The 23,905-nt window shown below is 41.4% G+C and overlaps 1 protein-coding gene across 5 annotated transcripts in view; it reads left to right on the top strand.

Moving 5' to 3' along the window:
• Positions 1-21,994, top strand: part of Oma1 (OMA1 zinc metallopeptidase) — a 55,862-nt gene extending 33,868 nt beyond the window's left edge. For all 5 annotated transcript variants that reach the window (XM_040757057.1, XM_040757060.1, XM_040757058.1 and 2 more), the window contains exons 8-9: positions 10,241-10,390; positions 21,546-21,994. In XM_040757057.1, the coding sequence (XP_040612991.1) occupies positions 10,241-10,390; positions 21,546-21,758 (363 nt within the window). In that variant the 3' untranslated portion in view covers positions 21,759-21,994. The remainder of the gene's footprint in view (positions 1-10,240; positions 10,391-21,545) is intronic.
• Positions 21,995-23,905: the final 1,911 nt, after the last annotated feature.

The raw sequence follows: 23,905 nt of genomic DNA, 5'->3' as shown, positions 1-23,905 counted from the left end.
TTTGTGGAAGCATCCTCTTAGATAATAATACATCTAGCTCCAGCTACTGCTTACTCTTCTATCAGTATTGCACTCAGTGCTGGAGGTGCGGTGCCTGCTCTTAGCTGCTGCACAGTGGTTCCATGGAGTGGTCACTGCTACGATCATCGTCTCCTTCTTGCAAATGAAGGCATTGAGGCCCACACAGGCAATGTTAGCCTCTGGCAAAAGATGCCATTCAAACTGGAATGGGACAGAGATTTATTTATTTGTTTTTCTTGCTCATTGTGGAGACATTTATTCTGTCAGGAGCTTCAGTAGTCACTTTACTTGTGGTGACTAGCTACTTGGCAGGAAGCTTTCTAAGAGAGACAATATTGTCATTGGCTTTTGGCTTGTGGTTCAAGGGGATACAGTTATGGTGGAGACAGTGCAGTATGGAGGTAGGAACGGGAGGCAGTTGATCATACTGTGTCCCCAGTCAGGAAGCGGAGGGTGGATAGGAAACGAGGCCAGGCTATACAACCTCAGTGCCTTCACCTAATGACCTGCTTTTTCCAGTGAGGCTCTACTTCCTGAAGATTTCATTTGGACCATAGGCTGAACTTTATGCTGCCACCCTTCTGTGTTTAGTTTCAAAGTCTGAAACTCACCTAACTAACCTAACAGTACCTCTGTTAGGGACTGGCGTTGTGGAGGAATCAGCTGCCAAAGACACTAAGTCGAGTCCCAATGCTAGCATGACTGCTGAGCTAGACCACCCAGCTTTTGGGACTCTGCCTTTCTAGTTAGCTGTGTGCTCTTGAACACCTTGTTTTGGGGGTGATAGTACTTGGACATTTCTCATTCAGTCAATGCAATTCAAGTCCCCAGGGCACCAGTCTTCTGCCTGTGTGTGTCCCATTGTCTGCCCCCTCTAGTCCACGAGGGTGGGTCTCAGGCCTATACAGCCAATACCGAATCCTGGAGTTTTACCCACCTACTTCCAGTTTACTCCTCCCCTGACAAATGTTCTACCTTGTATTCAGTACTGCTGTTTCAAAGGCCTGCGGCCTGTCGTCATTCCTCCTCATTTAAGATTCAAACCTGATCTTTCACCAAGTCCTGGCAATTCCATCTACAAAATATGCCTCAGCATGTTTCTGTTTCCACTGCCAGCATCTTTTACCGGACTGAGCTTCAGCAGCATCTTCATTGTAGCTTTCATTGGCTGCATCCATCCTCCCCCTCCATTCCGTTCTCCACCCAATACACATAATGAAGCAGGGCTGGTGAGCCAGTGTGGCCTTTAGACTTCAACTCAGTGTCTGGGCTGACAGGTCTCTAATTTAGACAGCTCTCCTTCTTTTTCTTTTGACATTACCATAGTCTGATCCAAACCCGAATGGTAGCCCCCCTCTATTACATGATTTTCATTTATTAACTCAACATGTATTTTCTGCATGCCTACTATCTGCCAGGTGATTGGAAGTCAATGTTGGTAGGACACAGATATGATCAGTTAATAATTTTAACCAAGTTTGGAGCATCATGGTGGAGACATAGGCAGGTCCATCCCATGGAAGAATGCAACAGAATGGTAGAACTTGTGTCCGGGCTTAAAGGACAGCCCAGGAAGGGGGCCCAGAAGGAATCGTTTAAAGCATGGCTCTATGAGACAAGCAGTAATTCCCCTGGTGTGGTGCTGGGGAAGACTCGGGAGACCTGTATGGAATTAGTATGGTCAAAGGTAAGGAAAACATGCCTGTTCAGGGAATTGAAATCTCTGTGGCTAAAATACAGAGCTTAGGAGCATCCAAGGCAAGATGGGGTGGAAAAAGTAGCGAGAGACTTAATGGTCTTGAGGACTTTAAACCCTGAGCTCTGGGGCGGAGACGTTGGGTGTCACAGAGCTATTGGAACTCTGATTTCCTGTGTGACCATAGGCAGGTTACTTAACCTCTGTTTTCTACTTGAAAAGGGGCTAATGATGCTTCTACTTAAAGTGTTACTCTGGGTGTCTTGGACTTGATTACTATTTGTGCTCTGTGCTCTGTGCCCTGTGTCCTGTACCCTGTTTTGGACATTTACTGACCAGATGCTTTTGTGGGTGTGTGTGAATCAGTTAAACAAACTCCCAACACCGCCCTGCAATTCCATCTCATTGTCAAATCATGATTAGATTTCCTCATAATTATGATTATAGCATAGCTTCCATTGTCACACGCCTAAGAGAGCAAAGGTGTTGACCCAGGGACAGATATAGACACATTGCATAGTTGGCCTGGCTGCTGTCAGTTGCCGGTACCATTCTGCATGGGACTTGGAGAACTGTTTCTGAGAGGTGAATTTGTTGATTATGTGTTGCCTTATTGAATTTCTGAGCATTCAAGGCCAAGGACCAAATAGAATATAGGAAATTCACTAAAATGAAGTTACTTTTGAGGGATTTTCCAATCAAGAATCTCTTTCCTTACGATTCTTACTGTTTCTTCTCTACTATTCATGGTGAAGAAGTTAATTTTCCATGCTTATGTTTTTATAGTTTAAATTTTCATTTTGGAGAGCTTTGAGTTATCATTAGTAAAAATTACTAGAATGATTAATTTAGAGTCAGTAACTAACTTTATTTGTCATTGTAAGGACATTTTGACATTTTGCAGCCATTTGTAGAAATGACTTATTTTTTAATTTCACAAGCAACCAAACCATCTGTATTCATTTTTGAGTATCCACTGAAATCTAAAAAAGGAAAGCTAATTTTCTTTTAATGCTTCTAAACTGGGGGCAGGCTCCTTGGAGGGCATTATGTATGATTGCTTTTGATTATTACGGAGGCAGGGGACATGTGGAGGTGTTATTTCATTTAGTAGGTGGGGACTAAAGATGATAAATACACCAGAGTGGTTTGAGAGCCCTCACTGGGAGGGATTGTCCGGCCCCAGAGCTGCTCAGCACTGCTGGTTTCTGTGAGTGACCTGAAATAGCTGTGCTCCTAGCACCATCTAGTGGGGGAAGTGGGTGACAGCAGGACCCACTTTATCACAGACGAAGAATCCAAGCTTTAAAATTCACGTGAAACCGTAGATTATAGAACCATGAGCTTTTGGACAGGGAGGAAAACTGGAGCTAATTCAACTCAACTTCTCCTTTTACAGGGAGGGAGACTAGAGTCCAAAGTGCTGACGCGGTTTACCTAGTAGCGTATTTGTTAGTAACAGGACTCCTGGCCCTTGTCTTGCAGGTTAGTATGAGTCTTCACCGCAGCGAGCTGTCTTTGTGTTGTACTCGAATGACTATGTAGCCTCTTAGATTAGTCATTTAAGAATGAGTAAACAGAAAACGAAAAGCCTCATTTCACCTCCACAAAACCTACGTCATTCCCGTATCCTGTTTTGAACCCATTCCCCACAGATGATTGTAAAATTCATCTAAAACTTTGCTAGTTTTACTGATTGATGAACTAACAAAATGGCAGTCAAAAAATGCAGAACACTTGAACAAGGACATTACAGTTACTGAACCACAAAATAACAGGCACGCATTTCTCTCCTGCATTGGCATATACTAAGTGTTTTTGATAGATGAAATTTCTAGTAGACACACGCTGAGGGTGATTAAGCTGCACGTGTCTTATGTCACAATCAGTTGGGAAAGAGCAGCTGTAGATTATTGATTGGAAAAACTCTTGTTTAGAGAATAAGAGACCCGAAGAACAAGAGTGGGTGTGACAGGAGACGCCCTGAGCACCAGAGCACTCTGGACTCTTACAGATGGAAGGGACCTGGGTCCCTGTAGACACTGCGGACAGTGCAGGTGACGCAGCTGATGCTGTTAACAATTGGCCTCAGTAGTATTTTCTGCATGCTGGCTTCTGTCCTGAGTGGGTTACGTGAAGTTTTCTTTTAGTCTTCGTTTCAGCCCTGGAGGCTCAAGTACTGTTATTTGCGTGGTTTTACAAACGAAACTGGAAAACGGAGAAGTTAAATACGTGGAGCATCTCTCATTGGTGGGCGTTTCCCCCCCCCTCCAAGAGGAGGTGCATTCTGGTGGGATGTGGAACTTCTTTCTTCTAGGCTGCTGGAAACGATTTTCACCTTCCACAGCATCACCTCTAAAAATGCCCAGTTTTATATGTCTTGTTCCCTTCAAATATCATAACATTCAAATGTATTTTCTCGTTCTTTGCCTTTCTGTAGCAGTCATTTGTAATACTGCTCCATGCCTACCACATGTCTGTGTGTGATACAGGGGGCATGCCAAAACGTCTGGTTTAGATGTACAGTGCTACTGGCGTTCAAAACAAACCCAGAACTGCTAGAATCAGGCTTTTCCTCCTTGGAGGGGGCGATGTCTGACATGAGTTGGACAGATGAATGCATAGAATTATGAAGTCCAGAGCCCTTTTCGGTTTGTACTTGTAGTGAGCATTTTGGTCATAGGTGGGGTAGAGCTTGGTCCTTCTCTCGTGTTGTGTTGGCACTGGGAAATGTTCAGGTTTTACGGGTGGTTCTTATAGTACTCTGTGTCTAATGGGTATCACATCCTACCGAGTTTATAAAATAAAGAAATTTATTGTCAATTAGTGTCTTTTACTGTATATTCATGCGTGTTGTTGTTTTATTTTAATCTGGATTTAACTAGACCCTTTTTTATTTATGAATTCATGACACCATCTCTTATGACCAGACATAGTGTCCTGTAATTACTGTAGGCTCCTGGCTCCTCCCTAGGGGAAGGAGGACAGGGGCATTGTGTTCTGGGTTCTGAACTGGCTGCTTTTCATCCCAATGATCTATAGCACTAAGTTTCAGAGGCAAATCTGGTGGCCTCAGAGACTGAACTGTTGGTCCAGGGTACTGACTGGCACCTGACTGTTGGAGTTCAGATTGTGGCTCAGTCCCTTGCTCTCCTCATCTCCTCTGTAAAATGATGTAAAATAACATCACTTACCATGTAAGGTAGTTGTTATTGTTGTTGTTCTTCTTCCTCCTCTCCTCCCCCTCCCCCTCCCCCTCCTCCTCCTCCTCCTCCTTCTGTTTTTCCTGAGACAGGGTTTCTCTGTATTGTTTTGGAGGCTGTCCTGGAACTCGCTCTGTAGACCAGGCTGGCCTTGAACTCACAGAGATCCTCCTGCCTCTGCCTCCTGAGTGCAGGCATTAAAGGTGTGCATCACCAACGCCCTGCTCACATAAGGTTCTTATGACGAGTAAAGGAGTTGATACAGTTAGTGCTTACATCTCACTTTTAATTAAACCTGATGACCTCGGCCTTACCTACTTCTGCAGCATTCTAGGATGCATTTCCCACTGACATCTGTTCTTGTGTTTCCTGGGACTTGTGATCTCGACTGGCTCTGTTTGAAGAAGGAAAGGTGTTCTAGAAAGAGTCTCATCTTTTCTTCATGTACTCCCACAATCTTGGTAAACATATGCTCTTTTAGTAGATAGTATTTTAAAAAGAGATTTTATGCCCAAACATGATTGTGCACTTGGAGGCAGGGGCAGGGGCAGGGGCAGGGGCAGGGGCAGGGGCAGGGGCAGGGGCAGGGGCAGGGGCAGGGGCAGGGGCAGGGGCAGGGGCAGGGGCAGGTAGTCCAAGGCCAGTCAGCTTTAGGAGCAGGTTCCAGGAAAGTCAGGGGATGCATAGACAGATCCAGTCCACTTTTATTTGTTTTCTGTGTTTCAGTTTGCCTGCATGTTTGTCTGTGCTACTTGTTTGTGCTATGCCTTCACAGACCAGAAGAGGGAATTGGATTCCCCTGGAACTGCAATTGTTGTGAGCCACCTTTAAGGTGCTGGGAATCTAACCTGGGTCCTCTGGAAGAGCAACAAGTGCTCTTAACCACTGAGGCATCTCTAGTTCATTAGGTATTGTCTTACTACTTTGTTTGTTTATGCATGTATCTGCTTGTGCCTGAATTTCTTTATGTATGCATCTGCTTGTGCATGCATGTCCGTGGTGTACATGTGAAGGTCAGAGAACAACTTGGAGACATCAGTTCTCTTCTCCCACCAAATAATTTCAGGCTTAGTGACAAGTGCCTTCATCCACTGAGCCTTCTTGCTGCCCCTTCTCCCTTTTTGTGGCAGAAATATTTAATGTAAAGATCTCACAAATTTAAATGTGTAATGCAGAATGACCTCTGGGAACAATATCATAGAGCCAGTATCTAGAACCTACTGTCCAGTGACTAGAAGGTCCTCATCACCTTCTACTGCGTCCCTCATAACTACCCTACCCTGTGTCTGACTACCTATTGTAGGTTCCTCATGTAAGTTGGATCAGGTAGTATTTGTCCTATGCCTACTTCATCTTTCCTAGCCGAACATCCCCAGTGTTCATCCATGTTGTTGTACATGGTAGGATTGCCCTGTTGGGTAAGGCTGTTTTGTGTATATGCAGTCCCACATCTTTACCCACTCATCTCTGAGTGAGCATTTAGGTTGTTTCCAGCTATTGCTGCAAAAAAATACCACTGTCAATTGTGTAGTAGTGAATGGGGAATGCTAGTTTATCTTTAAAAACAAGATAAAAATAAGTTAAAAGTAGATACTGTTTTTAACTTTTAGGTAAACACTGCATAGTAGAATTGCTGACTCATATGGGTTCCATTTTTAATGTTTCTGGAGAAGTCTCTGTATTCATTTACATAGAGATAGCATCATTTTACATACCCATGAACAAAGTGTAAGGGTTGATTTTTTTCATATTACTGTTATTTTTGTATTAGCCTCCCAACAGGTGTGAGATGATAGCTCATGTGTTTCTGAGGTGTATTTCTTGGAGGTGTTGCGATGGTGACTATTTTTTCATATACCCGTTGTTGTTTGTATGCCGGTTTTTGAGGCTCTTGGGTCTTTTCCCATTGTTAGCCTAAATGTATTTTACTATTGACTTGTAAGTTTTCCTTGTATATTTTGGACATTGATCTCTTGTTGGGTTAATATTGATTACATTGCTTACATTTTCCAGTTTGTGTTAGTACTTGGTATTATTTTTGCCTATAGTTGTTATTAATTATTTGATCTTTTAACCCTCATTAAGGACAAGAGATCACCATAACACAGTATTATAATCTCGGAGTACCCTGAAGATGGCCTTTGCTTACACGCAGCACTGAGTTTTGACTTTTGTTTGTTTCATGTTATTATTCAACAGTTATTTGTATTTATGTTTTGGTTTAAATAGTTTCCTTTGTAGTTCCGGTAAAGTGAGGTTGGTTGCGAACTCCTTTTGCCTTTGAGGCAGTGTCTTCCTGTGTGGTCTCCCTCTCTCCAGCTTGTAAGTGGGGATTGTAGGTGCATGCCCCCATCCCCCATTCTACTCAGTTTTCATCTCTCCGTCATTTATGAAAGACAACTTTGCAGGAAAAAGCCTTTTGATTGGCAGTTACTTCCTTTATCGCTTGACTATATTGTGGTCCTCCTCTCAGCTGGCTGCAAGGTTTCTGCTGAGAAAGAAGTCTTTTTAAAGAGAGACATCTCTTCTCTTTTATTACTCTTAGAACATTTCTTCCTTTGAGTTTGAGTATTATGTGTCATGCTATGCTCTCCTTTCGGCTGAATTTTACTGATGACATCTGCACCTCCTGTCCCTGAGTGATGGCATCTGGAAGTTCCCAGCATCATTTCCTTAACTTCTCTTTCTCGTTCTTCTTCCTCTTTCTACAGATCCTATAATGTGAGTGTTTCCAGTCTTGGTGGTGTCCCATAATTTACACAGATGTTACAGATGTTCCTTTTCATCCTTTTTGTTCCTTTGTATAATTTCAAATGTTCTATCCTTTCAACTTATTATTTGTTTGTTTGTTTGTTTGTTTTTGCCCAGTAGAGTTGCCATTGAAGTTTTTCAGTAAGTGTTCTAGTTTAGGCAGTGCGTTATGATATGTGGTGCAGGGGGGACCTTGGTGGATCCCATGGTGGGTGAGGAACAAACATGCCATGCAGACAGGCTACTTAGGAGGTTTTATTGGGGGAAGGGAAGGGAGAGGGGAAAGGGAAGGAAAAGCGGGGAGAAAGGAAAGAGAGAGAGAGAGAGAGAGAGAGAGAGAGAGAGAGAGAGAGGGAGGGAGGGAGGGAGGGAGGGAGGGAGGGAGGGAGGGAGGGAGGGAGGGAGGGAGAGGGACAAAGTCCTGTCTGCCTCTCCAGAGGGGCCACAGGAAAGAGTGGGAGTAGGGGAGCTTGTCTCTTAAAGGGACCATTTGTGGCTGTGGCTGTGTACAGAGCCACGGCATTGCTTGCCATGAGTGCAGGGGTGAAGCACTCTGCCAGGTCCCCAAGGGGTGGGGCCAAGATGTGCCTGGATGCTTTTAAAGATTATCACTAATGGATTTTCCAGTTTTTTCTAAGTTATTAACTGATTTTTATTACTTTTATTATAATTCACTGAACTCTTTTCTTTATGAGTGTTATTCTGAACTCAGTGGTCAACCATTTTGTAGATCTTCATTTTTGGGGGGGTGGGAAGGATCCATTGTAACTGGTCAGTTTCTTTTCAAAGTGCTCTGATAGTCTTTCTTTTTTTTTTTTAACACAGGGTGTCATGTAGCTCAGGTTAGCCTCAAATTCAGTGTCTAACTAAGGCTGACCCTGAGTTTCTGATAGTCCTGTGTCAGCTTCCCGAGATGTATGGCCACTGTGTCCTCTCTATGAGGTTCTGGAGATCAAAAGCATGCTCTCCACCAGCTGAGCTACACCGAGGCCTGCGGTTCTCTTACTGTTGGTTTACTTGTATCTCCCTAGTGTTATGTGCTTCAGAGAAGTGCTCCTCCTGGCGTTTACAGGATTTGTTGTACTCTGAGGGTCGGTCAGCTAGTGACGAACACAGTGGGGCAAGTGCTATCTACTGGGATACGTCTTCTCTATTTTTACATATCAGATGTTTTAAATACTGCCTTCAACTATGTTACTTCTCCTTTGACTAACATTTGTAAGGCAAAAAAAATATCATAAACGCGTGCTTTTGTTAATCGTCAGCCAATAGCCTCATAGGCTTGCCTACAGGCCAGTCTGGTGGGGACATTTTCTCACTTGAGATTCCTTTTTCCCAAATGACTCTAGCTAGCTTCATCAAATTGACATAACATGTGGCATTTGTCCTGCATTTTAGGTATCACAGTCACGCAATTTAAGGTTTGTTGTTTCCACATTTTGACCAATCTGATAGAATTTTGTCCTTAATTTATTCAAAAGTAAAGTAGGAAATGCAAACATGTGTTTCCTAATTCTTATAGAAAGAGTAAATTAAGATGCGAAGAAAATTGAACAGACTTCTAAAAAACCTGTGAGTTTAATATACTTCAGAATTAAACTCTTTCTTCCTTCCCACCTCAAATATTTGAATTAAATCCCAGGGCAACCACCATTAGCAGTTCTTAAGCAGCCTTCCACAGTGTTCTGTGCATTCAAGTGTGTGGAAGGTGTGGATATGAATTTGTGATGCCATTGTGTCCCCCTCTATTGTAGACCACCATATACATCCTTTCAAATATGGCGGTTTTTTTTTTTTTTTTTTTTTTTACGAGACAGGGTTTCTCTGTTTTGGAGGCTGTCGGTCTAGCCTGGCATCGAACTCAAAGAGATCCGCCTGCCTCTGCCTCCCGAGTGCTGGGATTAAAGGCGTGTGCCACCACCGCCTGGCAATATGGTATGTTTTGAATGAACTAAATGTATTGTATTCATGTAGCTGAGAAAATTGGACACATTAATATATATTAAAATTAGCTGTTTTCTGCGTGTTTATTAACTTTTTTCTAATTGTATCATTAGGTATAAACTTTCTTTAGTGCAGATTATTTTTAATAGAAAAGTTAATTTATATGGAAGATTTTTTTCACCTTAATATGTGTTTTTAGTGTCTACCATCCTGAAAATGTTTGTAGGTTAGGAGTCAGGGTTGTGTTGCTGCGATGCTATTATTGTATGTGCTTAGCTCTTCTCTCCATTCTGTTTTGAAATACTGGGTATCAAACCCAGAGCCTAGGGAGTGTGTGTTAGGTGTGTTACTCTATTGAGTTTAATACCCAGCTTGAGGTTTTATGCTTTTAAAGTAGTGAATGTATTCATTTATTAGAATGGTTTTAGAAAAGTAGAATATTTTCCAAACATGTAGTGACACAAAAGTAAACGCAGGTTTTTTTTCTCTCTTTCCCACCCTCTCCCTGTCTCTCTCCTACCTCCTCTTTCTTTAGATTCTCCCTCCTTTGAACATCTGGCTGAGTTAATTTTTTAAAGTTGTAGTAACTAAGCTCATCATGTGCCTTCTTAACTCTTGTGTCTAGGCATGTGTGGACGTAAGAGCCAGTTCAGTATTTTGGCAGCAGATGGAGTTTTCTGAGAGTCTTCATGGCTACCCTAAGTTGCCAGAGTGGCTGTCGACACACCCTTCTCATGGGAACCGAGCCGAAAACTTGGACAGACTCATACCACAGGTGAGCTAGCCCTGCTAATGCGGTTACTTTTTTGGTGTAGAAAAAGAGAGTTTTAGTTTTCAATTATTTTGGTTGCTATAATTATTGGCTTTCACAGAGCTGGACTGACTGAAAAGGAAAAGTCCTATTTACCCACAAGTCTTGGGAAGAAAATTGCTATGTACATCTGAGATTTCTCAGTGTGAAGGTCTAACTCTTTGTGTCTGACTTTGAATTCTAACTGATTTGGGCCTGGAAATACAGTTCAGTATGTGAGTGCTTGCCTAGCCTACAGAAAAGCCTGGATCGAATCTCTAGAACCTGGTAAACTGAGTGTCATGATGTGCACCAGTGATACCAGTGCTTGGGAGGTGGAGACAGGAAAATCAGGAGTTCAAGGTCATCCCTAGCTCCATGGTGAGTTTGAGGTCAGCCTGGGCTACATGAGACCCTGTCTCAAAGATAAAAATAAGCAAAAAAAAGGAAAAGAAAACAATGTTTTCGAATATACTGATCATAATGTGGTTTTTCTTTAACTTTTTTGTTTAAAATGTCTGTTAGCAAGTTATAGGTAAGTTTTGGATTAAATGAGTATTAATTCCAGTTTTGCTTGTGTGTTTTTTTGTTTTTTTTGTTTGTTTTTGAGCCAAGGTCAAACTACATAGCCCTAGCTGGCTTTGAACTTACTTACTGTGTAGACAAGCCCTGACCTATAATTCACAGAGATCTACCTGCTTCTGTCTTTGCATCCCAAGTGCTGATATTAAAGATGTGCTCCCTCATGTCTGGCTCTTGTCAATTGTTCTGTTTGTCTGAGACAGGCTATGTAAGCCTAGACTGGCTTTGAGTTTTCAAGGCTGACCTTGAACTCTGAGTGACAAGAGTGCAGACCCTATGCTGCTCCCCCCGGTTTTGTACAGTGCTGGGATCCAGTGCAGGCTTCCTGCATGCTGGGCAGGAACTCTACCAACTGAGCTACAGTTCCATCTCTGAGTGACTTAGAAACAGTAGAAATTTGCTCCTAAATTCAGAAACTAGGAAATCTTAGATCACACTTGGTGTCTTGTAAGGATCCAGTTTCCAGTTCACAGATGGCTCTCTTCTAGTACAACCTTACCTGATGAACTAGGAGGTGAGGTTTTTGAAATCAGTTTTCCATCCATCCATCCATCCATCCATCCATCCATCCATCCATCCATCCATCCTTTGTTTATTTCTCTTTGTATTTTTGTCAGTCTCACTCTAGAGCTGAAGGTGGTCTTGAACTTGAAATCTTCCTGTCTCAGTTTCCCCAGTGTTGGGACTATAGATATGGGTAACTATGCTAGGGCTTGAGCATCTTTTAATAAGACACCGATCCCTTTGAGATTGACTTTTATGACCTTATCACACCTCAAAGGCCTCATTTTATAAGACTATCACATGGGTATTAGGATTTCAGCATGTGAAGTTTGAGAGGCACAAACCATAGTTAATTAGCACATATTATCTGAATCAAACCTTATTGATATCCTTAACATTGAGGGAAAACATAGCACAAATAGTAGTGAAGTTTACCTGATGTAATCTATATTATCAGTCACATAAACAGGGTAGTGCATGTGTTTCACCAGAATTGATTATACTGAGGGCCAGCGAGGACCCTCGAGAGGCCCCAGGGAGGTCATGGCTTCTCTCTAAAGTCATGACACACACAGGTTCTTTTCATTTTAACTCAGTGCAATTCTAAACTAGGTGGCTTTTTAAAACTAGATAGTGAATTCTACTAGCCTGCTGTTATTTGAAGCCTCCCCTAAATTCTGAATTTGTCATTTGGTCAAATCACTGAGGATCTCCAGGTAAAAAAATATATGCTTTCGGGAGGTCTGTGGAACAGTAAGGAGTTGATTAGAGAGCGCGGGGAGCATGGCTGGGGAAACCAGTGTTCAGTGTTATTTGGGAGCCAGTGAGGAAGGAAAACAGGGGATGTGTTTTTTTTTTTCTTCTAAAAATAAACCATCCCAGTACAGAAATTTAATTTGAAAACTGCAGGTAAATTTCTTATATTTTCCCCCCAAGTGATTAAATTCAATTTGAAAGCAATAAAACTCTACTACAACATTGGGAATAATTCAGTGGTTGAAGTGAGAATGATAGTTAGTACAAGGGTATACTGTTAATTAGAACACACAGTCATAAAGATCGGAATGTGCCGCTCTCCTAAGTCTGGTTTCTGTAATGGAAGAAAGCAGCCATGTATGGAAGATGTATACCTACATACCACTGAAGACTACATTCTTTTTTTTTTTTTCTTGTTTGGTTTTTCAAGACAGAGTGTTATTATGTAGCAGCCTTGCAGCCTTGGCTGTCCTGGAACTTGCTCTGTAGACCAGACTGGCCTCAAACTCACAGAGAATCTACCTGCCTCTGCCTCCTGAGTGCTGGGACTAAAGGCATATGCCACCATCACCTGGCAAGACAACATTCTTAAGATGATAGTTCACTTGGGATTTTTTTTTCTAAAACGTATACAGGGTTGAATTTCACTAATGGCTTCTGTCCCCTGACATTTGGATAATCAGATATATCTCTAAGGTCCAGAGGATTGGCTTTAAACTGGTTTATGGCAGACACAGTACTTTCAGTGTTGCCCTCCAGAGGTAGTAGAAGAGATGAAATTGACAAGTCCATCTAGCTACCAAGTAGAGAACACGGTGAAGGGCAGGGCGCATTAACAATAGAGATCCTCTGTGCTAATTGGAGGGAGGAGGACAGAGCCTGCTTGGATCAGATGTGTGGGGGAGAAAACTAAGAAAGCAAGAACTTGTCGTTCTGTGTTAGGAACATAAATTTTGGTGACTTCAATTTTTAATTTCCATGTTCTAAGGATAGTAAGTCATTTTGTCAGGTTCTTTGAATGCCATTATAAAATATAATATTTCTTGCTATAATTTATTAACATTAAAGATACTTTAAATGTCTTACACATTCAACAGATGTTGAATCATTATTGCTCATCCACCCACACCCTGATTCACCCACACTTTCATCCCCCATGCCCTCATTTCCCCTTATTCTCTAATGAAGGACAGGGACAATAGGGGAGATGTGAGGGGTGAGGCTCTCTGGAGTCTCTCTTTGTCCTGTTGGATAAGGATCCCATACATCTGACCTCATTTATCCTGAATTACCTTCTTGCAGACTCTATTTCCAAATATGTACATACTGGGGACTAAGACTTCAAAGTATACATTTCTGGGAAAAACAATTAATTCTCAGGTGGACAGCTAATATTTGAGCAGAGATGGGAGGGTTGTTGGGAAAGCAGTTGAAATGGAATGGCCAGGGTTGGGGAGAATGTTCAGCCGGTCGGCTATTTGCCATGAAAGAGTGAGGATGTGAGCTGTATAAAGCTGGGTGTAACCTGTAATCCCAGCACTCCTACATCGAGATTGGAGGCAGAGACAGGAGAAACTCAGGCCAGCTAGCCCGGTGTACACAGCCCTGAACTAGAAGAGGCTCTTTTAAAATAAGAAAGGACCAACACCCGAGAATGCGTTTGTCCCCCAGACAGGTGCCTCTGCCTGCAATCATCAACACCACGCACGCACGCAGGCTCGCTCACAGGTTGAAAAAAGAAACAAAAATGGGATGACTATGTAGGTGGTCCCAGTGGTCTCTGACTTTGCTCAGAGATAAGATCTTAATGGAGGGCTCTGAGCAGAGACTGGAGATATGCTATCCTGACTTGCCCACTCATTTTATTCTGGAAGAATTTGGCCTAGCATTTTGTTCTGAAGGGACCAGACTCTCACCCAGCCCCCTGCTTTGCTAGCCATGATAGGCTGCAGGAAAGACCTAGCAAGACAGAGGCCCCTGACTCAGCAACATTTGCTCTGCTCCCGACCTTGCCCGACCTTCTAGTCACTAGGAAGCCAGATACCCTCCATGTGGCAAGGAACCGATCAGAAGTTAGCTGGCGGGCTCTGGATGTGCTTTACAGTAAAAGTGGAATGCATAGTGAAACAACTGCTCTGGGAGGGTTTCCAGACATAGCTACCTTCCTGCAGCTGCCACTGACCAACCAACACAGGACAGGCTGCCCAAGCCCGGAGGGGCACCAATCCTGAGACTCTCTTGCTCTACCCCAGTATGTTACCTGCCCCACTGCTGCTTGAGGTCCCTCCTGGTCAATGTCTGCTTTACCCACTGTGTCTGTTGGACTGGGGAAGGGAGTTAACTCATAAAATTAAAGACTCTTTGCTTTTGCATCAGATCGGGTCTCTTGGTGATTTTGGGCTTCAGAGTTTAGGCACAACAGTTCAGAGGACAAACTACCTTCTCTCTCTCTCTCTCTCTCTCTCTCTCTCTCTCTCTCTCTCTCTCTCTCTCTCTCTCTCCCTCTCTCTCTCTCTCTCTCTCTCTCTCTTTATTAGCTAGGTCTCTCTCTTTGTAGTCCTGGCTATCTTGGAACTAGTTATGTAGATCAGACTGGCCTCAAACTCAGAGATCTGCCTTCCTGCCTCTGCCTCTCCAGTGCTGTAGTTAAAGTGAGTACCATCACACTGACCTATTATTTTGTTTTTAAATCAAGATAGAATCATCAAATTAGTGGAAAAAATACCCTTACTGTTTTTTTATGTGAATTCTAGGGAAATAAAAACAACATGTGTAAATGCCTAGTTAAATATAATCATGTGATCCACTAGTATATGAAAATGATAAATATAGGTTTGTAGTAATAATATTATTTGTTGTTAGTAAGCTGATATGATATAATTTTATTTACTTGAAATCATCAGTTAGATTTAGGAAACATATTCCACATATTTTGGTTACCATAACAACTTGGGTGAAAAACTGAAGAACAGATGTTATGTCAACCTGTTGATGTTTCATAGTGCGAGCTTCAGAATCACAGTTATGCTGTTTAGATTTGAGTTTATGTACATCCTAATTTGTCCTTGAAAGAAATACCTTATTTAAGTATTTTATGAAATATGAATCAGTGTGAATAACAGAAATTTTGTCGAAAGGTTTATTTTAAAATCAAAAGCTTTCAGACTGATTTTCTTCTGTGTTCCTGCTGGTTTTCTGTCTCCCTGCCGTCATTCTTCATGGGGGGGGGAAGGGAGAATGATAGAAGTGCTAGAAAATGTTTAATCTGGAATTGTTGTCTAAGGTTACGTAATTCTAATCATAGTTTCAATGGGATTTGTTTCTAAGTATTTTAATTGTAAACAGTGTTCCATCTCTAGGCATGAGAATCATTTGGTAGCAGGCGGTAGATGCATTCATTTTAACCTCATTTTATTTTTAATCCTTTAAACTTTCAGGCAGCTGGGAATTTGAACTCATGTGTAAATCATTCTTATGTATTTGTAATTGGATAAAACAAATGAATAAATCATTAATTTTGTGCATCTCATGAGCAGAGAATCTAAGTGTTTGGAATTACCATGAAATGTCATTGTTGGCCAAGTGTAAAAACGTACACTGTTCACCTTACTGAATCTCATTTTGTCTGACATGGAGAGTGTTGAGGAAGGAAACAGCAGCTACTGTAATTGAATCGGCCTCCGAATCCTAAGAAGCCAGAAAGCCTGGCACTAACATTGTCTAAAATCTTAAAAAACAGCATGATGGATGAAGTGAATTGGCTGTTAGAAACATTGCTTTGAGGGATAAGGAAAGAAAGAGCAAAGATATATGTTTAAGATGGAGGTGATCCCCCCAAATACCTCGCTTTTTGTTTTCAGTGAATGCTTTTAATCTAATCACAAAGCCCTTCTGGAGCCCCCTCCCCCTTTCACTTAGTTATCATTTATATATTGCGGATAAATAATTTCTGCCTTACTTGAGGTGTAGCATGTAGAAAAATCACAGTGTATGCCAGCGGTTGGTTCATGCTTTAGTTGTTGCTGGAAATAAATGTAGCCAGTACCTTTAAAAAAAACCAAATACATGTGTGCTTATTGCTCATTCCTTTTTAACCTTTTGAAATATTTTTTATGGGCTACAACACAATGCATGATGTTTGCACACATCGTGGAGTGGTCAGGTCAAGCTAACAAGCAGATCCAACACCTCACAGCTATGGAGGGTCGGTCAGCTCCTGTCCACTCATGGCAGTTTCAGGTGTGCACTGTTACTGGTTGTGTCGTCTACTGCACAGTGGCTCTCAGAACTTCCTCTTTCCTCTCAGAACTTCCTCTTTCCTCTCGGAACTCTTGTCTCCGACCAGCATCTCCCAATCTCTTCTCTACCCTGGTGGTCACCATGCCCTCAGCATCTATGAGCTGCTTCATTAGGTCCCCATGTGAGGTCACACTGTGGCCTTCAGATTCATCTGTGTTGGGACAGATGTCAAGATTCTTCTGTGTTTGCTTTGTTTTTGGAACTTTGCTCTGTAGACGGACCTGACCTTGAACTTAAGGCAGTTTTCCCGACTCTCCATTCTTAGTGCTGGGCGTCTAGGCCTGTGCTACACTGCCTAGCTAGGATTTCATCATTTTGGTAGGAGGGGCTGACTAAAAAGTTTTGTTCAAAAACCTTGCCCTTACTTATCATTCCTGAGAGTAACTTACCTTTGTCAAAGCAGCCTTTCAAAGTTTATGTTGATTTACTGAAAATTCTCAGTTTCTTATACTTCCTAACTTTTGACCTTTTCAAAAATGAGTCAGACTTCAATTTCCATTGTAGTTTGTGAAAAGAAATAATTTTAAACATAAATATTTTGAGAAATGTAACCCTGATATATAAAAATTTAATGAACATACCTTAGGTCTTATTCAACTCATTAATGAGGAAAATGGTAAGATGTTACAACTAGTGTAAAGGAAAATTTAACAACCATAATATAAGAAATTCTATGTGAGATATAAGTGTGATAAACCCAAAGACTGTTGTATAGTCTTGCAGATGGGGAACACAGACTCTGCTAACCCAACTGGAGTTCTGCTGAAGGAAACTGAGCCAGGATTTGATCAAATCCAGGAATTGGGAACTGACACCAAACAGGGTGGCCATAAATCCTGTGAGCCCATTGGACTGTGCAGGTCAAAAGAAAAGACTGTTTACTCCAGGATTTCTCAAACCTTACAAGGTGTGTTAGGTTTCAGGAAGTCATTCCCTCTAGCAGACTTGGTTTTTGACATGATGCCTGTGTTGGTCCTCCTTCTGTCAGTAGATGTCTAAGCCTCAGGAAAGAATCCATCCTTTGTCTCCCCTTCCCTTGTCCCCCACCCTTCTCTTCCTAATGCCTTTTAGCCATTCTGCAGTCATTTTGATGCTTGTAAATAAATACATACTCAATAAGAAACATAACTAGTTACAGAACAGAACTACTCATAGGGCAATAAGCAGTTGCTTCTCACCAGGCATAGTTCATTTCCATTTCCAGAGACAAATGTATTTCTCATTACTATTAATTTTAAAACAACAAATAGGGCAAATATTTGGTATTCTTTATCCAAATGATATTAATAGCTCAGGTTAAATCAGAAGTAATTAAAATGTGTATATAGACATGGAGCCTGGTTTAAAAAATGTGTGGTGTTGTGTCTATGTATATGTTTATGTATGGGCTGTCACAGTAGGTGCAGCTAAGTATAAAAATGGCAGTAAGCTAGAATGAACCTCTATAGGCTAACTTTGGAAAGAGGTAAAGTCAGTATGTCAAATAAAAATTTATTTTAGAAACCCATAGAGGCACAGCAAATTAACTAAGAAAAGGGCTCCGAGCTATAATGGGGCTTTACTTTGGAGATTTTGTCCACAAGTGCAATGAACAATTACTTAGTGACTAATTAATTCTAGCATCAAAATATAAAAAGGGACATCAACTATCTGATTCATTTTATGAGCACAAATGACTTTGTTTCAGCAATTTGATTAAAACGTCTTTTAAAATTTATGAACCAGGATCATTAATTAGCAAACAAGTCAGTGCTATATCACAATTATTATTTACTACAAGCGACTAAATTGTTCTCACATTCATAGGTGGCATCTTGAAGGCACAGAAGAGCAGAAACACAGTCCTGATCTTTGATTCCTGTCTTTCCTACTCTTCTGCATTCTGTCCATGCCAGTCTTTGGGCTTCCTCCAGGGTGCATTAGGAATCTCTGTGGTCCCCCACCACTGCCACTACCTTGAACAAGTCACCACCCTCTTTCCTAGCTCCTGTACCCTTCTCCAATTTCTGGCTCTCTGGTCCATTATTTCCATTAATGACCTATTTGCAGCACATAATGAGAATGACCTTTAAAAATTTTTTTTTGCCTAAAACCTTCAGCTTTTTCTTATGTGACTTAGAATAAGAATCTACCCTATTCTAGTTACTTTCTGTCTCTGTGATGAAACATTGAGCAAAACCAGTTTGGGGGCAGAATGGTTTTAGGTTATAGGTCACAGTCCACTGTGAGTTGGCTACTATCTCTGTGTCTTGCTCCCTGGTTTTTTTGTTTTTTGTTTTTGGTTTTTCGAGACAGGGTTTCTCTATTGTTTTGGAGGCTGTCCTGGAACCCGCTCTGTAGACCAGGCTGGCCTCGAACTCTCAGGTCTGCCTGCCTCTGCCTCCCGAGTGCTGGGATTAAAGGTGTGCGCCACCAACGCCCGGCTTCTCCCTAGCTTTATACCCATCTTGTTCCAAGGTTTTCCTTGGTTCTACTCATTTCATGTCAGGCCAGTTTCCTCCTTATGACCCCTGGTTGTGTATTTCTCTGTTCCAGACATCACCTCCCCCAAAAGGCTTTTTTTGGTTCCTCAGTGTCAAATAGTCCATCTCCCATTCAGTCATTCTCCTTCTTCGAGCTAGAATGATCTTGTTTGGTGTTGATTGGTTGTCTTCTATTGTGGAATATGTGGCCCCTGTTTTGTGTGGTCTCCCTAGTGACTCTCACAGCTTCTGAGATACTTAAGTGACCCTAGGATATATATAATAATATAAAAAGTAGCTAAAAATAGGATATTTTGCAGTAGAAATGTATAGTGCTTGCAGTGCTTAGACAATATTAGCTGTAGGAAATTATGCTCAATAATGAGAAAAAGATGCCCATAAGAACTGGCAATGCAGAAACAGCAGTACGCTTAGGAGTCTTTGCATTAATTCTGCCCTTCCTTTGAAAAAGTCTAGCCTTTGCTTTTCTCCATACATTGTTAGGTTATCAGACCCTTCAGAGTTCTGCTTCATGAACCCATGTGTCTGTGTGGGTAAGGCCCTGCCATCCTTTCCCCTCCTCACCTCTTGAAACTTTGCTAATAAAGAGTGGTTTGCATTGTAACAGGAGCTTAGACAGTGTTTGTAAATCACAGGTGCAGAGCAAGGTGCAGAGTGAATGGTGGATTCCTGCTGATCTCTCGGCAGTTTGGACTCTTTAAGGCTGGTCGATTTCATGCTTCCCTTTAGGTTTCCTCAGGATTCTTGGAACTATATATTCTTGTTATTGGATTATCTTTCTATTTTCTCATACATTGTAGACTCTACATGATATTTTTATACATATTAAAATGATTATTCATAGTTTAAAATCCAGCTTGCATTTATGAAGTGCCTCTTAGATGCAATGCACAGAGTCAGACAGAACATAAGGGCAGTGCAAGGCATATTCTAGGTACACATGGGGAAAATTCTCACTTTTGAAGAAATTTGAAGGTTTATTCACTATGATAGATTTGAATTTATAAAAGGGAAAAGATGTTAACACACTGAAATGTAATAAAACATATAGGAAGAAAGCCAAAAAATCTAGAAAATATTTTACCAAGATATTAAGTAAATGTTACTATTCAAAAGGTTTTGCATATATATGTATGTGTGATATGTAATATAATTTTTCTTGAGAGCAAGCGGAATGCAACACTCCTCGCACAACGAATCAGTAATAGGAAATCTTTATGATGAACATAATTTTCCTGGCAATTAAGGAAGCAGACCAATCATTTCCAAAGAGCATATGCTAGGTGGAAAGACCATTCAAAGGGGTGTGTGGTACAAATTCACTGGTAAGAAGTTTCAACCTTTTTATTTCCAAACCAACTTTACTCTAAAAAAAGTAATTTTTTATTTTTTTAGGGAAATATATTTATATAGAAGAATTATATTTGAGACAGGGTCTCATATATTCGAGGCTGGCCTCAAACTAGTTCTATAGCTGAGAATAGCCCCACAACTCTGATCTTCCTGAGTCTACCTCCTAAGTGATGCAGTTGTAGACATTTGCTTCCACACCTGGTTTATTCATGGTTCTATACATTCTGTAGGCTTGGACATGTGGCATGGAGTGTATCCAACCTACAGTATACAGAGGGTTGTTTTTCTGTGCCCTTAAATATTCTATGCCTGTTTATCCTTCTTTCTCCCTGCCCTCGGCAGAGTTAGGTGACTTGCGACTAGCTATGTGCACCAGCACTCTGAGGCTGCCCTCTGGGTTGGTAGTGACTCTATCTAGGCTGTAACATGCTGTTTGGGGTTTTCCCAGCATATGTAAATTACATGCTTATGTTGCCATTTCCTAGTGTTCCAGTTTTAAGCTTTTTGTTTATTTTCCACTGCAGAGAACCGGATCAAGCTTTCTTTTCTCTACTGTCACACCCATGCAAGCACATGCATGCTGCTCTCTTCTTCCCCAAATGATTAAATTGTGATTTGGGTTGATTCAAGATTTGGTATTTTAAACCATAAACATCAGTTACAACTGAGTTACACAGTGTGTTATAATTCTCTATAGAGTTAAAAATTGTTGTGATTTTGATTTTTTTGTTCCTTCTCTGTCATTAGCATCTATTCCACCCTAGAAGGTCACAGCTGCAAGCAACTTTTTTGTCGTTTTTCTTCAGTGAGTTCAGTCATGGACATTCTATTAGTTTTCTTGTGTTGAAAAAGAAAATCTCTTATAGAATCTTCAGAGCCTGGTTAATCTGACTTTGTTCTCTGGATCTGCTAAGGGGGTGATGACACTGTTTCCTCTCTCGGAGACTTGTTACCTGACCATGTAACTATTGTCACACATACAGCTTCTGCCTTAAAAATGACGGTTACCGGATTGGGCCATGGAAAATATGACAAGGTTACCTGTGGTTCTTCTTCATATGTTGTACTTGAGTTAACTTCTATTTAAACACACAGACATGTTCTCTTACTTTTGGCTGTCTTGTGCAGACATGTGAGGAACTGCATTGTATTCTTCTTTGTAGGCTGTCAAACTTCGGGAGGCCTGTAATTGTCCTCCACTCTCTGGACCAGACCCTCGGCTGCTGTTCAAGCTCACTGTGAAGCGTTTTCTTGAGGACTCAGAGAAAGAGGACCTAAATACCACCGTTAGGAAACAGAAAACAGAAGCTCTCCCCATTCAGAAGCAGGAACAGATACCGCTGACATACATAGTTGAGAAAAGAACTACAAGCTGAACTAAAATGTATGAGACTTGGGCTACAAAGAATATAGCCATACTCATCGTTTTTATGCGACTCCTAAAAATGATGTTTCAAATGAACAAAGAGGGATATTCAAGGTCAAGTCATGTATATTACAGATGTCTGAATTTTTCTAGATTCTTATCTTTCATGAAATACTGATGTGTTTTAATCTATTTTAAAATACTTACAATAGGGAAAATGTCATAGAATAAATTTTATATTGTGCATCTCACTGTCATGCATACTTGCTCTAGATTTGGAAGTCAGGCCCCTCGTGGAGGCATACCCTGAGTGTAGTGATCATTATAAAGAACTTCCTGCTCAGCCTAAAGTGAGTAATGAGTCTGGGTGGTTATGAAATGGGTAACTCACAGTCTGAAGGTGATGGTCTGCACTGGAGTGTGGGGATGTGTGGACAAAGGAAGAACTCTCAAGGGAAATACCCCCAAATGGATGTGAGAAGCCATTCCCATTCAGAGGCACAGGAAGTGCTGCCTGAGGTTCAGGTGACAGAGTGAGCTGTAGAGGGGAGGGTGGTCTTCATGCTGGGATAATACAGGGATTTGGAGGAGCCCAGAAGACACCACTGTGTTCTCACTGAAGGCAGTACCCGGAGAGGCAGGAGTTGAGTGCTGTCCTCATACTTCTTGCTGGCTGATGGCCAGGTGCTGTGGAAGGACATGGGTTAAGGTGCTCCAGGAACATCCCTAGAGAAGCCGGAAGTCAGTGACTATGCTGTGAAGGGATGGAAGTAAATTTTAAAACATGAGTTCATTAGGCAGTTTTATTTATGCTCTCAAACTGGTAAAACCTTAGGTTTTATCTTTTAGAGGGATGGTTTTCTTGAAACACATTGTCTTAGGGTTTCTACTACTGTGAAGAGAAACCATAACCATGAAAACCCTCTTTTTTTCTTTTGTTTTTTTGAGACAGGGTATCTCTGTGAAACAGTCCTGGCTATCCTGGAGCTCACTCTGTAGACCAGGCTGGCCTGGAACTCAGAGCCTCCTGCCTCTGCCTCCCAAGTGCTGGGATTTAAAGGCGTGCACCACTACCATTCTTATAACGGAAAACATTTAATTGAGGTGACAGCTTACAGTTCTGAGGTTCTGTTCATTATCATCATGGTGGGACATGGCAGCATTCAGGCAGACATGGTACTGGAGAAGTAGCTGAGAGTCCTACATCTTCCAGGCAACAGGAAATAGTCTGAGTGTCACACTGAGCAAAGCTTGAGCAAAAGAGTCCTCAAATCCTGTCCCTACAGTGACACATTTCCTCCAATAAGGCCGCACCTCCTAATAGTGCCACTCTCTTTGGGGGCTATTTCCTTTCAAACCACCACATGCATTAAACAGATACTTTGCTGGAGAATTAAAAGTGAAAGAAAATTCTTTTTATGGGTAACTGCTATCTAGGAGCTGAGCCCTTAAAAGATTTGTTTTATTTTTACTTAAGCGTGCATTGGGATTATATGCAAATGAATGTGATGCCCGAGGAGGCCAGAGAGAGCATCAGATCCTAGAGCTGGGGTTACAGGTGGTGATGAGCACCTGGCATGTTCTGAGAACTGAGCCTGGGTCCTCTGAAGGAGCAGGAAGTAGTATTAACTACAAAGACATCTCTCTAGCCCTGAGCAGAGCCCTTTTTATTTCAGTTTCTACACAATCATATGAGGTAAGTTTTATTTTCATTTTATGTTTATAAATGGCCTTGGAGAGGCTTAATAATGTGCCCAATGACTTTACCTAGAAAGAACAAAATTATATCTCTGGTTACCAGTTTGTTCGTTTGCACAACTCTCACATACTAAAGACAAAGCTATAAAAGGCAAGGAACAAATTGCATTCTCAATCATCTGTTTGCTTCAATATAGGTGAACATCATACAAGTATAAAATCAGAGAGGTTTACAAGCATAACACCACTGTGTTGTCTGCAGGATGGTTTTCTAAGTTTTCTTATATCCTGTCAAATCTTCATGAAAAATTTGGGGTAAAGGAGAGTGAGAGAGTAGCCCACCCACCCCCAAAGCTTATGAAATCTCACTTGGGATGTATCCTGATGCTAAGACAAAATGTCTAGTTGTCATGAAGACAAGTTTGAGCTTATTTATGTTTTCCTGGTCTTGTTTATCAA

The sequence above is a fragment of the Mesocricetus auratus genome, unplaced genomic scaffold, assembly GCF_017639785.1.
Source record: "Mesocricetus auratus isolate SY011 unplaced genomic scaffold, BCM_Maur_2.0 Super-Scaffold_100014, whole genome shotgun sequence".
Taxonomy (NCBI): domain Eukaryota; kingdom Metazoa; phylum Chordata; class Mammalia; order Rodentia; family Cricetidae; genus Mesocricetus; species Mesocricetus auratus.
This window is presented reverse-complemented; position numbering and strand designations above follow the sequence as displayed.